This window comes from Indicator indicator, chromosome 32 (assembly GCF_027791375.1).
Source record: "Indicator indicator isolate 239-I01 chromosome 32, UM_Iind_1.1, whole genome shotgun sequence".
NCBI lineage: Eukaryota > Metazoa > Chordata > Aves > Piciformes > Indicatoridae > Indicator > Indicator indicator.
This window is the reverse complement of record NC_072041.1, coordinates 5,283,342-5,298,084: the sequence shown is the minus strand read 5'-3', so window position 1 is coordinate 5,298,084 and position 14,743 is coordinate 5,283,342. Positions and strand designations below refer to the sequence as shown.

Below are 14,743 nucleotides of genomic sequence, written 5' to 3'. Positions count from 1 at the left end.
TCTTCATTTTAAGAGTTGAAAAAGGAAGGTGTGTGTGGAATGGGATTTAATTTTTGCTACACAGCTCCTTTGCCTGAATATAAAACGAGGAGCTCCTGGCTGAGAACTTCCCGTGATGTTAAGATAATGAGATAGTTGAAACTACAAGTGGGTTAGAGAAAGCAAAGTGTCGTATTGTCTGCAGGGTATTACAGACTCAGAAAGGTTAGAATATTATCTTGAATAATTAGAAAGTACAGGTTGCAGAAAGGATTCATCCTCCTTCTGACTTTTGTTCTATCTTGTTGGCAGGCCTGGCATGCCTGGGCAGTGATGAACTTTGAAGCAGTGCTTCACTACAAACATCAAAACCAGGCCAGAGATGAGAAGAAGAAACTACGTCATGCCAGTGGAGCCAGCATCACCAGTGCCAACACTGAGGGCAGCAACAGTGAGAGTGATGCAGAGAGTGCAGAGAACAGTCCCATCCCTTCTCCAGTGCAGAAGAAAGTCACTGAGGTACCTGTTTCCCTGTCTGTAATGGGAGATATTTGCCTACTGCTTAGATGGCAGAAAGATGCTATGGTGGGGAACAAGCTGCTGTGCACAACTGGCTTGTGGAAGCTGTCTCTATGTATACAGTATGCACACACATACACTTTTACAGCAGAAGTGAAGAAGTTCAGGTTAGTTTAGGCTTAAGGGAATTAATGCAAAAGATCCCAGGTTAGCTGTGAACTCAAGCAAAGGCATGGATGGCTGTCACTGTGTGTGTTGTGTGCATTGACAAATTCTGCTGCTGAAGCCCTCCATGGAACACTGTGAGGAATCTCTTTTGCTTCCCAGCTACAGCAGGCTTGTAGTTTTTACACTGCTGTGCTGTCCATACCTTTGCCAACAAAATGAAGTATAAAAACACTTCATAGTGTGCTTCCTGCCAGGCAAAAAGAGCTAGGTTTAGTCCAACAAAACATGAATTCCAGGACCAATACATCCCATGAGGGGTATGAGCAGAAGTCAACTATACTGTGGATCAGACCTGGGTTTCCACATATTTCTCCTTCTTTCCCCTGCTAAGCTAGGATTCATGTGGACTGATGTGCTCGTGTAGAACTAATGCAGCAATTTTCATTCCAAAAGGATTTATCCAAGACCCTCCTGATGTACACAGTCCCTGCTGTCCAAGGTTTCTTCCGCTCCATATCTTTGTCTCGAGGAAACAACCTGCAAGACACTCTAAGGTAATAAAGCAGCTGGTAAATGAAATCCAGCTGAGAAGGGCACATGGTTTAAGGCTAGGTAGAACCTGTGTCTGCTTTTTGTTATGGTTTAACTAAGTGAATGCTTCAGTCCAAGCTAATTTGCTAGGTGGATTAGCCCTTATCCTACTAGCTGTAGATTCTGGGAAGAAGAGTCACTTGTAAATGGATCTGAAGGTGTTTGGAATGGGTTTGGTTTTTTTTTTTTTTTTTTTTGTTGTGTTTCATTCCTAAGGAATGTGTTTCTCATTTTCAGAGTCCTTACTCTGTGGTTTGACTATGGCCACTGGCCTGATGTGAATGAGGCTTTGGTAGAAGGAGTCAAAGCAATCCAAATAGACACTTGGCTGCAGGTAAGGAACCCAAGGGGCTAAGACAAATCTCAGTTCTGGAAGCAGCTGGGGCATTTGTTCCATGAGATTCCTGGTGAGATCCTTTGTTAAACAACCTCTGTAGCTGAGTGGTGAGAGCAGTGAGCAGTACAGTTTGTAGAGGATTTAAGATGCATCTTGAACAGGGGCATGAGAAACACTCTTGCATGCATTTGGGTATTTATATGCAGATTAATGCATATGAATTGGGAAGATTGAAAATGTTTACACTGAAGATGATGTGCATTCAGAGGTGATCAAGTATAAAACACAGCTGTGCTTCTTTGATGTAATTGAAACAGTCAGTCTGTTTCAGGGTTACCCTGCAGAATGATTTGTAAATAAATAAAAGAGGCTTTATTTCTTATTTGAGCATTACAGTACAAAACATATCTTCCTCTTTCCTTAAGAGCATCCTTTAACAGTTTTGCACAGAGCAGTTGTGAGCTCACTGAGCTTTTCTGTGTTTCTGGCACTATCCTCTGACCATCTCAAGCATGAGTGGTGGGCCTCTCTGTCTCCATTGGAGATTGTGAGGTCTCTAGCAGAGGGCAGAAGAGCTGGTGAACTAAACATGTTATGACAGGGATGTTTGTTTTTCCAGGTTATCCCTCAGCTCATTGCAAGAATTGACACCCCTCGACCATTGGTAGGACGCCTCATTCACCAGCTCCTCACAGACATTGGACGCTACCACCCCCAGGTGAGCTTTGGGCTTGGAGGAGGAATTTCCACAGACCGGTAGCCAGTTGGAGCATTCCCTCTGTTCCATTTCACCTAGGCTAGATGCCTGCACTGGAAGTTGCAGCAGGTGAGGATAGTGAGGGTGGGAACTATTTCTGCTGCTGCTTCCACCTCAGCGCTGTTGACATGAAAATGCAAAGAAGAGGTGGATGAGCCATGCAGCAGGGGAAGCTGTCTCCGTCTAACAGAACACTGGGTAGTGCAAATCACCTTCTTAAACCTCATTAAATGGCTATTAAGAGGCTGCCTCACAGATGGTTTTTCTGAATTGCTTCATACATTGTGAAAAATCATGAAATGCTAAAAATAGGGTTTCCAGTCTGACACAGGCTTTCAGAGTCATTCTGCTACCCAGTGAATGAAAGTCTTGTCAGCTTTCAGAGTGGAAGACTTTCAATAGCAAATTACTCTTCCCAAAAGCAGTTGTGCTCTCTCTTTTCTAGCCCTAAGACTGCTACTTACTAATGCTTTGCTAATCTTCCCATTTATGTAGCTCTTCTGTGTGGTTCTAAAATGCTCTCGCTTGATCTCCTTTGTAGGCTTTGATCTATCCTTTGACTGTGGCCTCTAAATCTACAACCACTGCTCGCCACAATGCTGCAAATAAGATCTTGAAAAACATGTGTGAGCACAGCAACACCCTGGTGCAGCAGGCAATGATGGTGAGTTCGTGGGGTACCACCATGTCTTCCATGTTTCAGGGGTGGATGTACCAAAGGTATAATAACACAAAATGACTATCAGTTGTTAGCTTTGTTCAAATAGAATTAATTTGTGGATTGTTTGGGTTTTGGTTTTTTTTTTTTGCAACTGGTAGATAACACAGTAGTGAGATAATTACAAGAGAATAATATTTTAATTTTAAAAGGACCCTAACATCCAAACACTGAGTTATGAATAAATTTAGAGAGGTAATGAAGAATTTTTCTTCCATAAAGAGATATTTTTGGTTTAATGAAAAGCAGAAAGAAAACTTACTGAGCATAACACAGAAAGAGTAATTTCATTCATTTGCTGAAGATTTTTATGAATAAATGAAATGCTTTCAGGCCAAGCTACATAAATACACAGAAATTTTCAAAGGCAACAGATGGGGTGAGAAAAGCCTGGTGAGCTTCTTGCAGAAAGAAAAGGAGTTCTTGTGGCTCCCTCTAGCTGTCAAAAAGTATTTCGTAACCAAGGAATGATTGAAGAAAGGTTTAATTTCTAAGTCAGTATACAGGCAGAGCATTTTGTGTAGGTGTTTAATCTTTCTCCCTGTCCTAAAACAGGTGAGTGAAGAGCTAATCCGTGTAGCCATCCTATGGCATGAGATGTGGCATGAAGGTCTGGAAGAAGCATCTCGTCTATACTTCGGAGAAAGGAATGTGAAGGGAATGTTTGAAGTGCTGGAACCACTTCATGCAATGATGGAGCGTGGGCCTCAGACTTTAAAAGAGACATCCTTCAATCAGGTATCAGCAAACAGCCAGAGGAGCATCATCTCCTGCATGATCGCAAAACCAGGCAGGACAGCCACCTGCCCACATGGGTCCCCACAAGGACCTTTGCAGTCTAATACACAATGGATCTCTTGGGGCTCATTGTGATAGTCACAGACTTCATTATTGACAATCATCTTCAGATCTGTGTCACCATTGGTGACCACAGTACCACTGGGGCCATGGGATTATAGATTGCCATGGAGTCTTATATTGTCTGGGTGTCTAATAGGGTCTGGAAAACATAAAATAGCTCTGCAGTGAACTCTTCTAAATCTAGCCTGCTTGGCTTCACAGTAACCACTAGCACAGAGAGCAGAGATGCAGTTAATTCTGACTCCAGTCTGCTTGGCTTCACAGTAACCAGCACAAGTAGTAGAGATAACCTCCCCCACACCATCAAAAGGAATTAATTTGAGCTTGTGAGCCTACCATTAAAGGGTGATTCCTTTCCTTCCTGTTGCTTGCTATCATAAAAACTCTGAGCAATGTTGTCTAATAAACTGAGTGCATCTCTTGGGTCCAGGAATTTTGGGGTCTTTAATTCTGGATATGCAACAAGAATGTAAGCTCAAGAATTTGTAATGAAATTTGAAGATGAATTGTGATACTCTTTGTGTTCAGAGATCTCTAACTGTTCCACTTCCATCTGTAGAAATGTTTTTCTTCTGTTGGTTTTCACTTCCTGCCTAGGCCTATGGCAGAGATCTAATGGAAGCTCAGGAGTGGTGCAGGAAGTACATGAAATCAGGGAATGTCAAAGACCTAACTCAGGCATGGGATCTCTATTACCATGTGTTCCGGCGTATCTCAAAGCAGCTGCCTCAGGTGAGGGGACACTGACAGTTCTGTTGTGAGTCTTACAGTGCAATGGGTCAACACCAGTCTTCTTTCATGTTTTTGGGTTATTCAAAACATTCAAATTCAATATTCTAGAAATATCTGCATATGACTTGCTGCAAGTTTTCTGCTCATGCAGCACTTTGTACACGCATCTGAAGTATTGACTACTGAACTGTTCCAGGTCCCTCAATAACATGAACATTTCAGGTGTTTCAGTGAGATTTAACTGAGGGTTGTATTTCTTTTGGCTTTGGTAGCTGACTTCTTTGGAACTACAGTACGTGTCTCCAAAACTCTTAATGTGCCGGGACCTGGAACTGGCAGTGCCAGGAACCTATGATCCCAATCAGCCCATTATACGCATCCAGTCCATCGCTCCCTCACTGCAAGTCATCACCTCCAAGCAGCGGCCCAGGAAGTTAACATTAATGGGTAAGAGACAGCAGTTTGCTCTCAGCTATTCTACCATTTAAACAATTGTTGCTTTTAGGTCAAACTGCATATTGACAAGGTAGTAAAACCTCTGCAACATCCTCTTTCAAGTGAGGTGTTTCGTAGTGGTCTGGTCAGTTTGCCACACTTTCCAGTGCTGGATGCCATGTGTGCTTGTTCTCATCTGTTTGTTCAACAAGGGTAAATCTCTATGTGTGTTAATTCTTTCACAGGAAGCAATGGGCATGAGTTTGTATTCCTTCTGAAAGGTCATGAAGACCTTCGCCAAGATGAAAGAGTGATGCAGCTTTTTGGGTTGGTCAACACTCTGCTAGCAAATGACCCAACTTCTCTTCGGAAAAACCTCAGGTACCTCTTGTGAATAATCACTGAAGGTGCTTGTGCACAGTGACTCCCTAGACAGGTGCAGTTTCCAAGTAACTCTTGGCACAAGCAGCTGGTTTGTCAGGAAATGGTAAGTCTTGGAACTAAGTTAATTTAAAAACAAAAACAAAAAAACCCACCATCACCGCCACCTCCCATCCCCAGAAAAAAAAATACCCTCACAACATCAACCAACCAACCAACAAAACTAACACCTACAAAACCAAAAAGAAACAAATGTCCTCATTTTTAGAATTCAAACTTGGACAAAAGGGATCCTGGAAAGATCATTTGTTTTATTTAATTGAAGCTCCATTTGGTAACTATGGTCTTTGAGGCAACTCCTGTTTCAGGATAGCTTGAGCACTGTCTTAGGAGTCTGAGAACAGATTTTTATGTTCTGGAGGTTTTTTTACTGTAGTCACTAAATAGGTTGGTGAATAGTCACTGCAGTTCTGTACAGTGTCTTTCAAGTGTGAACATATCAAATGTCATGTGCAAATAATAGATCAACGTGGGTGACTTAACTTGTACCTGCTGAAAGCAGTGAAAGCCATGTAAGCTCTGACAACGTCTGTAGGTTATCTGGCAGCAGCCTATCCCAGTGGATGCTTCAGATCTCTTTGAAAGGAAGAAAAGCAGGGCAACTACTGAAGAGAGAATTTTGGGTCAGAGTCAGAATTAGTAGTAGTTGTTTTAAGCATCTCAAAATGTAATTATTCACAACATACAATTTAAGCTCTGGTTCTCCTTTTCTTTTTTTGTTTTTCCTGTAGCATCCAGAGATATGCTGTCATTCCCCTCTCTACAAATTCAGGCTTGATTGGTTGGGTGCCCCACTGTGACACCCTGCATGCACTCATCAGAGACTACAGGGAGAAGAAGAAGATCCTGCTCAACATTGAGCATCGCATCATGCTGAGGGTAAAGGACAGAGCTTTAAAGCTGCCACTTTTGGGTACATTCTTTTTGGACTCCGGTGTCTTAATGAAGAATAATGTGCACAGCAGCAAACTGCCTGTTCTCTGGTTGTGATTGGTACCAGTAATAAATGCAAAAATATCAGATAGGAGTTACAAAATGCTACCAAGAGGTAAAATTGGCCACACGTTTATTTGTTTCTCATTTCTTTTTTGCAGCAAGTTGTTACCATCTGGTGACTAAAATGTGTTTGGAATTTTGTGTGCTTATGCTGTGGCTTATACAAGGTGCCATGCTGCTGGCATCTACGAATATTGTGTCTAAGCAACAGGGCCAAAATTAGACAGACTGGAGAAACTGAACATTACTAGAAAAATTGGAGCTGGCTGCCAAAAAGGAAAGTGTGTGCCAACCATGAAGACTTACTTGGATAATGGGGTTTGAAACATATTTACTTCACAGTATTCTAATTAAATATGGCTATGGAGTACTTTGTGGTTGCTAAATCATTTGCTAACCATTTTAAATTACTTCTTTTGTCACTTTTGGATGGTCATCTCACTGAGTTTGGGAACATACTGGTCAGCCTACTAATAGCTTCATTCTAAAGTTGATACAAATTTTATTGTGGTTCTTGTTTCTCATGGTACAAGTTGGGATTCCTGGAGGCTTTGTTCAGTTTCTGACTGTCACTTCTCCATTGTAGATGGCTCCAGATTATGACCACCTGACTCTGATGCAGAAAGTAGAAGTATTTGAACATGCTGTCAACAACACAGCTGGGGATGACCTTGCCAAACTGCTGTGGTTGAAAAGCCCAAGCTCAGAGGTGAGTTCAGCTCATATAATGGCTTGTGTTTGGCAGGCAGCAAAATGTGGAATTGCCTTCTCTATAGAGGGAGAGGGAGATGGTGTTTACTCATCATAGACTCCAGATGGATCACTGCTGAACGTGTATCCACACGTGTCCCCTCAAAAGGGGCATTAAAAGGCTCAGATCACAGTGACTGCTGAAGTGCAGTGCAAAGCCTGAGACTGCAGAGTGTGCTCCATATACTGGGCATAGAGGGGGAAAAAAGCAGGAGCCTCATTACGCTCTCTTAATGCCTCAGACATCACCAGAGGATGTCTGAACCCCCTCAGGCTATAGAGCATATTGAACCTAAGCCACTCACAGTTTTGGAAGTGCTGGTGTATAAATTACAATATAAGCTGAAACATGCAGCATGTCTGCCTGACTGCTTCAGGTTTGTCTCCACTTGTAGGTCTGGTTTGACAGAAGAACAAACTACACTCGTTCACTAGCTGTGATGTCAATGGTTGGGTACATTTTGGGCCTTGGGGACAGGTAAGTGCAATTGCAAAGGTTTCTTTTCAGTGAAAGCACAGACTCTGTAGGCCTGTCTATTAACTCCTTGGATCTGTTCTTCTGATCACATCCTTCATTACTATTGTGGATTTGTAATGATGGCATCCTTCGGGACATAATTATGCACTGCAAGCATGAAGTATAGCGTTTGTGTATCAAGTACAAATTAAGAGTTTCCTCCTTTTTGAGAGGAATACTCAGAGAATTACTTCAGAGTTCTGATTTTGTCCTTTCCTTTCACTCAGCAGAATGGAAAATCTTTCTCCATCCATTCTATAAAACAAATATTGTTGGCTTTGGCCACCAATCTATGTGGGTTTGTGTGCTTCATGCATACGAGATGACAAGTTTTTTGCAAAGTCTGTTAGGGTTCTACACTCACATCCAGCTTTTTGGGGAGGGAAGGAAGAAGCACCATGATCAAGTATCAGCTTTTGTTCCCTGAAGTGGCAAAAAGAAATTCAGGAAGTACTTAGTGGCGGAGACCTTCTGATTCAGTAACTTATTTTGCATACTTTTTCACCTGATGGGCATTTGGTCTGTGAAGCAGGAACCTCCAGTGCTATGCATGCTCAGAGCAGTTGGCAGAGACACGTGAAGTCCTCAAAGACTGCTCTAGACTGGAAACAAACGAAAGTTAATATTGGTTTAACTATTACTTGACATGCTGCTTTTTCTGGTCTGTAATGCAGACATACTCTGGAGGGAAATATGTACAATCCAAATGGACTGGGCAAATAATGGGGGGGGAAGATAAAATGAGCAAATCTCTGATTTAATATGTGGCTCACTGTCAAAAGGGCACATCATAACTTCCAAACTACTTCTGGAGACAACATTTTTAGATTAAAGGCTTGTAAGGCAAAAACAGCTAAACCCTTTCCATAAGGAAAGCTTTTATTCCTGAACTTAAAGGTCTTTATAATGAAATGATAAACCTTTGAAAATTGAATTAAACCAAAACTGGAACAGGTCAGCACAAACAACAGCATCATAGTTCTGCTAGTCGGGATTGATTCTCTTGTCTTCTGGTGGTAAATCCAATTTGCATTACTTCACCTGTAGTGATTTATGAATCATTACCTTTTTCTATACTGAATAGAAAAAGTATAAAACAAGTAGAAGAATTTATCCTAACCAAAAAATAAATGTTCATATCCAAGAAATGTACTGATGGCTCTGCTCCAATAGGTTGTTTGTCTTCCAAGGTGAGCAGATCTCTAGCTCCTGAGAGGTAATTACAAAAATAATGTGATAGATTCACTGTCAGGAAGCTATTCTGTTCACCCTGAGATTGAAGATCTCAGACAAGCTGTCACTGACTCTTCTTGTTCATGAAGATAAATATCAGACTGGAGCTGCTGTGATTTACTTTGGGTTTTATAATGCTCTGTCACTGTTCTCTCTCAAAGACACCCATCCAATCTGATGCTAGACAGGCTGAGTGGAAAGATCCTGCATATCGACTTTGGGGACTGTTTTGAGGTAAATCTTTGTATTTGGACATTGAATTTCCTGTAATAGTTCACATTTTCTAGTAGAACAGAAATGGATCTATAAACCAGGACAAACTGTCCTTTGAGTGTGATCGTGGCCAAGTCTTTTGGCTCTGTTTTGGGCTTAATTTTATCTCCAGGCATGTTCTTGATCATTAGTTAACCACTGCAACAGGCCAATAAAATTTCTTGGGGCAATTTGCTGATAGGCAACCTCTGTTATTGGACACTAGCAACTGAGCACACACTTGAGTTTTCCCTCTGTTATCATGTTAAGTATCTGGATTTCCCACAAATTTGTGGAAACTGAGGAATATAAAGCTGGGATTTTATTTCCTATATCTCCTATATTATTTCTGAATACAACCTTTAAGGTGGTAGCAAAAAAAAAAAAAGAGGCCAATACTTTTTAACTCTTAAATAATAAATCAGCTATTAATTTACTTATTTTCCATCCTCATGTGTTTAGGTGGCAATGACAAGAGAAAAGTTCCCTGAGAAGATTCCATTTAGGTTAACAAGAATGCTGACAAATGCTATGGAGGTAAGCATCCCCTCTTTAACATGAAGGGGATTGTTCCCAGGGAAAATGGCACCAATTTCTCTGGTTTTCCTATATTTTCTGTTGTGGCTAAACATAACCACTCCTGTAAGAAACAAAGGTATTGATATTGCAGCTGTGTTTTCTGTAAGTTAAAATATCTCCTGTGATCTTTACCATACAGTACAGTCAAGAGCAACGTTTTCATTGATGTGAAAACTCCTGAAATCCCTCCAGTTTTGTAGGCCTTCCTTAGTTTCCTCATTTCAAATAGGTGTTTGCATCAAGCAGACACGGCCAATGGCCTAGGACTTCACAAGATCATCTTAACGTCAGAAGAAAGCTTCTTAGCTCTTAATGGGCATCAGTCTTGTTCTGTAACTGAACAAAGCATTGAGAATTCCAGTTCAGAGCACAAGCACATCCTGCTCCCTGAATGTTAGGGTTGGAGTTGCACAGTGAGCAAAGCAGCATGGTTGATTCACTCCTTTCTCTTCTGAAGGTGACAGGCCTCGATGGCAATTACAGAATCACCTGTCACACTGTGATGGAAGTCCTGCGTGAGCATAAGGACAGTGTCATGGCTGTGCTTGAAGCCTTTGTGTATGATCCCTTACTGAACTGGAGGCTCATGGACAGTAAGTGATTCTGAGCAGTGACAGTGAGAGACTAATCACTTTGATTTCAAACCAGAAATGCAGAAGCCTGAAATCTATTCATCTGCAGATGCTCTTTCTGCATGCACACTGCTTTAGGGATTGTCATGTGAATTTACCACAGTGGTTTAGAAGGGTTTGCAGCAGTAGGACAAAGGGCAATGGTTTGAAACTGGAGCAGGGTAGATTTGGGTTGAACATCAGGAGAGGTAAAATACTGGAACAGGTTTCCCCAGGATGTGGTTGAGGCCCTGTCATTGGAGACGTTCAAGATCAGACTTCCTGTGGCCCTGGGAAGCCTGATCTAGTTAGAGGTGTCCCTGCAGTCAGCGTTGGACAAGATGACCTTTGAGGGTCCCTTCCAGTCCAGTGCAATCTGTGAATCTGTGGTTAAAACCCTTTCACCCTTACACATAGGACTAAGGTATAGGCAAAAGTACTTGGCTTGCTTTTGTGTTCCTTGTCATCAGGAGACTGAAAGCTATTATCAGGTGACATAAAATCTGGAGAAAGGCAGTCAAATCTGTGTTGTTTGTGGACACTTGCTGTGAAACACTGAAACTCCGGTTCATACTTTTCAACTCTTTATTTTCTTGCAGCAAATACAAAGGGCAATAAGCGCTCACGAACAAGAACAGACTCCTACTCAGCTAGTCAGTCAGTAGGTGAGTAGAAAAGATGATGTATGCCATGGATTGTTTGGAGTGGGATTTTTCTAGCAGTCCACAACACTGGGTAGATATTTTCCATCCCCTTCTCAAAAGCAGGCTGATAAACAGCTCATTGTTAATAGGTTTAGGGCTGGAAGTGGCTCAAAAAGCAGACACTGCTTTACTGTTATATTAACACCCCTCTGGAGTACATAGGAACTGAGATAATCCAAGATATAATTGATAAATTATAATGATTTATTGAGCTACCAAATATTAGTGTGCAAAACCTTCAAGGATTCATCTGAACATTGAGAGCTTTCTGTTGAATCTTAACAGTTGTTGGCTTTATCTGCTTTTCAGCTTCACATTTGAGCTTTTCCATTTTCATGCTTTTTTCAACAGAAATGCTGGACAGTGTGGAATTGGGTGAGACAGCCCATAAGAAAACTGGGACCACAGTGCCTGAATCTATCCATTCCTTCAGTAAGTTTCCTTGTTGTTTCTATACTGATGGAGAAATGATTCTTCGATCAGACAATTTCATTGTCATCCAGATACAATTACCTGAGGTGGGACAGATGCACTTCTTTGTCATCTTAAATGAGGAATATAATTAATATGTGTTTTCAACTCCAAACAAGGTGACAGAAAATGTACTGGTAACTGGATTTGCGCTAAAAATGGTGTTTGTGATATTTGGGAGGGGCAAATGTAACAGCAGTACCAATGCTTTTATTGTTCAGATGAAGTTCTAATTCTCTTTTTCCCTTCTGTCTTTTAGTAGGAGATGGTCTGGTGAAGCCAGAAGCTCTAAACAAGAAGGCAATTCAAATCATCAACAGGGTTCGAGACAAGCTCACTGGTGAGCATGTTTTGATGTTTCTGTAAGATGAAAATCTGACAAGATGGCTTAGCACCAGTTCTAGTGTTTGTATTTCTTGTTAATCCTTGAACTCAACACATTCTGCATTCAGAGACAAAGGAGCTTGATATATGAAGTACAGAAGTGTTTGTAACTGATCAGGCTTCTTTTTTGCATTTTTTAGCTTTTTAGTGGAAGTTGCATTTCTATTTTAATGCTTTACGATTGTAGCCTTTAGTTATTAAAGTTTATAAGGAACTGTCCTCCACCTGCCAAATAATATATTTGAAGGGATTAGGACCAAGATTCCGGCTACTAGAGATTTGTCTGTTGTTGGTTTATCCATTGTTTGGAGAATATAAAAGGAAGAAATCATAAAAATAGGGAAAACCAAGTTCTGGGCTATGAATGCCTTTAGAGGTTCCCTGTGTTTGGAAAAGGGAAGGGTAGTTAAAAGTCTTCTCAGTCCTTAACTTGCTACCCAGAGCAAGTTACGTTATATGATTTGTGACTTCCATTTATAGTTTTTTCCACTTCCTTTCATTTCAAAGGTCGAGACTTCTCTCATGATGAAACTCTCGATGTACCCACACAAGTAGAACTGCTCATTAAGCAAGCTACTTCTCATGAGAATCTATGCCAGTGCTACATTGGATGGTGAGTTTGTCATTCAAATAACCTTGAAAAATTCTTCTCTGAATAATCTGAGCAGAGAACAGCCAAGGAAAATGGCACTTGTGTGGTTAGGGATGTGTAGGAGCACTACCATGTGTTGCATCTGCTCTGGCAAGCCTGTGACAGATCCTATAGACAGTCTTCTGGAGGAAAGTTGTGATAAGTAGTGTCAGGGACTTCAGAGCATTTAAACCACAATCAGCTTCAAAATTTTGAGCGTTTGCAGTAAGTGAAGCCCCACATGTTTGTCACATGGAGAGTTAGCCAACTTCGGACTATGCTTAAGAAAACGAATCTTTTCAGCACTTTTAAACATTAATTAGCTGGAAAAAAACATGGAAATTCTTCTTCATGAGCCAGCAATGTGCCCTTGTGGCCTGTGGTTAGTAGGTCAGAGTAGAAGCTCCCCCTCTACTCTGCCCTGCTGAAGGCACATCTGGAATATTGTGTCCAGTTCTGGGCCCCTCAGTTCAAGAAGGACCTCAGGGAACTGCTTGAAAGTGTCCAGCACAGAGCCACAAAGATGATTGAGTGGAAAAATCTCCGTTGTGAGAAAAGACTGAGGGACCTTGGAGCTTCAGCATGGAGCAGAGTACCCTGAGGGGTGACCTCATTCATCTTGATAAAGATGTGAAGGGCAGTGTCAGGAGGATGGAGCCAAGCTCTGCTCAGTGATGTGAGTGTGACAGAGCCCTGGAGCAAGTTTCCCAGAGAGGTTGTGGAGTCTCCTTCAATTGAGAATTCAAAATCCACCTGGATGTGATCCTGCTTTGGATTTTTTGAGGTCCCTTCCAATTCCTAGTATTCTGTGACTCTGAGAGATCATCTGTCAACTTTTCCTGCACTGAAAGAGTGCCTAGTTAGTAGGGAACCCCAGGCCTTCTCAGTGTTGCCTTTGTGAAACTCTATGCAAGTCAGCATTACTACAATGTCTTTATTTTCCTTAGGTGTCCTTTCTGGTAACAGAAGATTCCAAAGTATCCACAAGTCTTTTATTCTGGAGGCTTTTGCACTCCAAACTTGCTCTTCTACAAACACAAACTGAACATTGGACTGAAATACAGCCCTTGTCAAATATTTTGCAATGTAAATGAAAAGAGTTATTGTATATTAAAAGTTGGTGTAAGCCAATGTATAGCTGCTGTTGGAAAAAAACACAAAGCTGTCTGAAACACAACACTTGATGTGGGTTTCCAGGACAGTGAAGACTGATTGTACCACAGATATCTACGGTTCCACTTGGTCTTTGGGGAGCTGGTGATCCATTGAAAATAACAATATACGGGTTTTGACTTCCTTTGCAATGTAACTAAGTCGTTTGCAGATTAATTATTGCCCTGGTCAGTCCTGTTGGTGTGGCTGCAGTGAGCTCAGTGCAATTGTGCAGGAGGCTTCATTCAGGAGGTAAGCTGGATAATGAGAAAGAAAAAGAAGTGAGGCAGAATATTACCATTGTTTCATCATGTTACCTTGTTTTCAAACTCGATTCTTGCCCCAAAATTGGCAGCTGTATATCTGCTCATTATAGCCGTGCAGGAGTTGTGCCTCCAGACTGGCTCATAATATGGGAGCAGATCCAGAACTGAAGTCCTTGGGCTAAGTCAGGTGCCTCTGTACTGATTGATTGGTGGCAAACTGAATGCAGGGTACAAATGAAATACCATTTGAAAGCTTTCCCTGTGTCAGGATTAAAAAGCTGTACTAGGAAATAACTAGGGGAAGTTAGTACTTGGCATAGGAGGCAGATGGGGGTAGAACTGGTCGTAACTTGAAATGGGAAGGAATGGCTGTTAAACATGTGTGAAAATAAAGTCATGATTTATGAATTAAAACATATTAAAAACAATGCACAAAATACAACAGAGTAGCCATGTTTAGATGCCATGTTGTATTTGAATATTTTTGTGCCAATAAATTACACCAAAATGTTAACATTTTGCCTGCAGTTTTGTTTATTCTTAAGTATTCCCTGGGAAGCAGATTAAGAATTTTATTAATTAAAATAGTTTCCAGTTGCCGTGGATTTGACTTGTCTTTTTCCACACCAGTTCAGGTGGTTGGCTCTATTTCCCTTCTG

General features: G+C 41.3%; 1 protein-coding gene across 1 annotated transcript in view; it reads left to right on the top strand.

Moving 5' to 3' along the window:
- MTOR (mechanistic target of rapamycin kinase) overlaps positions 1–13,650 on the top strand; it is a 60,013-nt gene extending 46,363 nt beyond the window's left edge. Inside the window, exons 32-51 of the mRNA XM_054394963.1 lie at positions 292–498; positions 1,120–1,220; positions 1,495–1,591; positions 2,214–2,312; positions 2,893–3,015; positions 3,625–3,807; positions 4,528–4,662; positions 4,935–5,109; positions 5,343–5,478; positions 6,270–6,417; positions 7,121–7,243; positions 7,680–7,762; positions 9,196–9,268; positions 9,749–9,823; positions 10,323–10,458; positions 11,076–11,141; positions 11,532–11,612; positions 11,911–11,991; positions 12,543–12,648; positions 13,614–13,650. Of these exons, the coding sequence (XP_054250938.1) occupies positions 292–498; positions 1,120–1,220; positions 1,495–1,591; positions 2,214–2,312; positions 2,893–3,015; positions 3,625–3,807; positions 4,528–4,662; positions 4,935–5,109; positions 5,343–5,478; positions 6,270–6,417; positions 7,121–7,243; positions 7,680–7,762; positions 9,196–9,268; positions 9,749–9,823; positions 10,323–10,458; positions 11,076–11,141; positions 11,532–11,612; positions 11,911–11,991; positions 12,543–12,648; positions 13,614–13,629 (2,244 nt within the window). The 3' untranslated portion in view covers positions 13,630–13,650. The remainder of the gene's footprint in view (positions 1–291; positions 499–1,119; positions 1,221–1,494; positions 1,592–2,213; positions 2,313–2,892; positions 3,016–3,624; positions 3,808–4,527; positions 4,663–4,934; positions 5,110–5,342; positions 5,479–6,269; positions 6,418–7,120; positions 7,244–7,679; positions 7,763–9,195; positions 9,269–9,748; positions 9,824–10,322; positions 10,459–11,075; positions 11,142–11,531; positions 11,613–11,910; positions 11,992–12,542; positions 12,649–13,613) is intronic.
- The last annotated feature ends 1,093 nt before the right edge of the window (positions 13,651–14,743 follow it).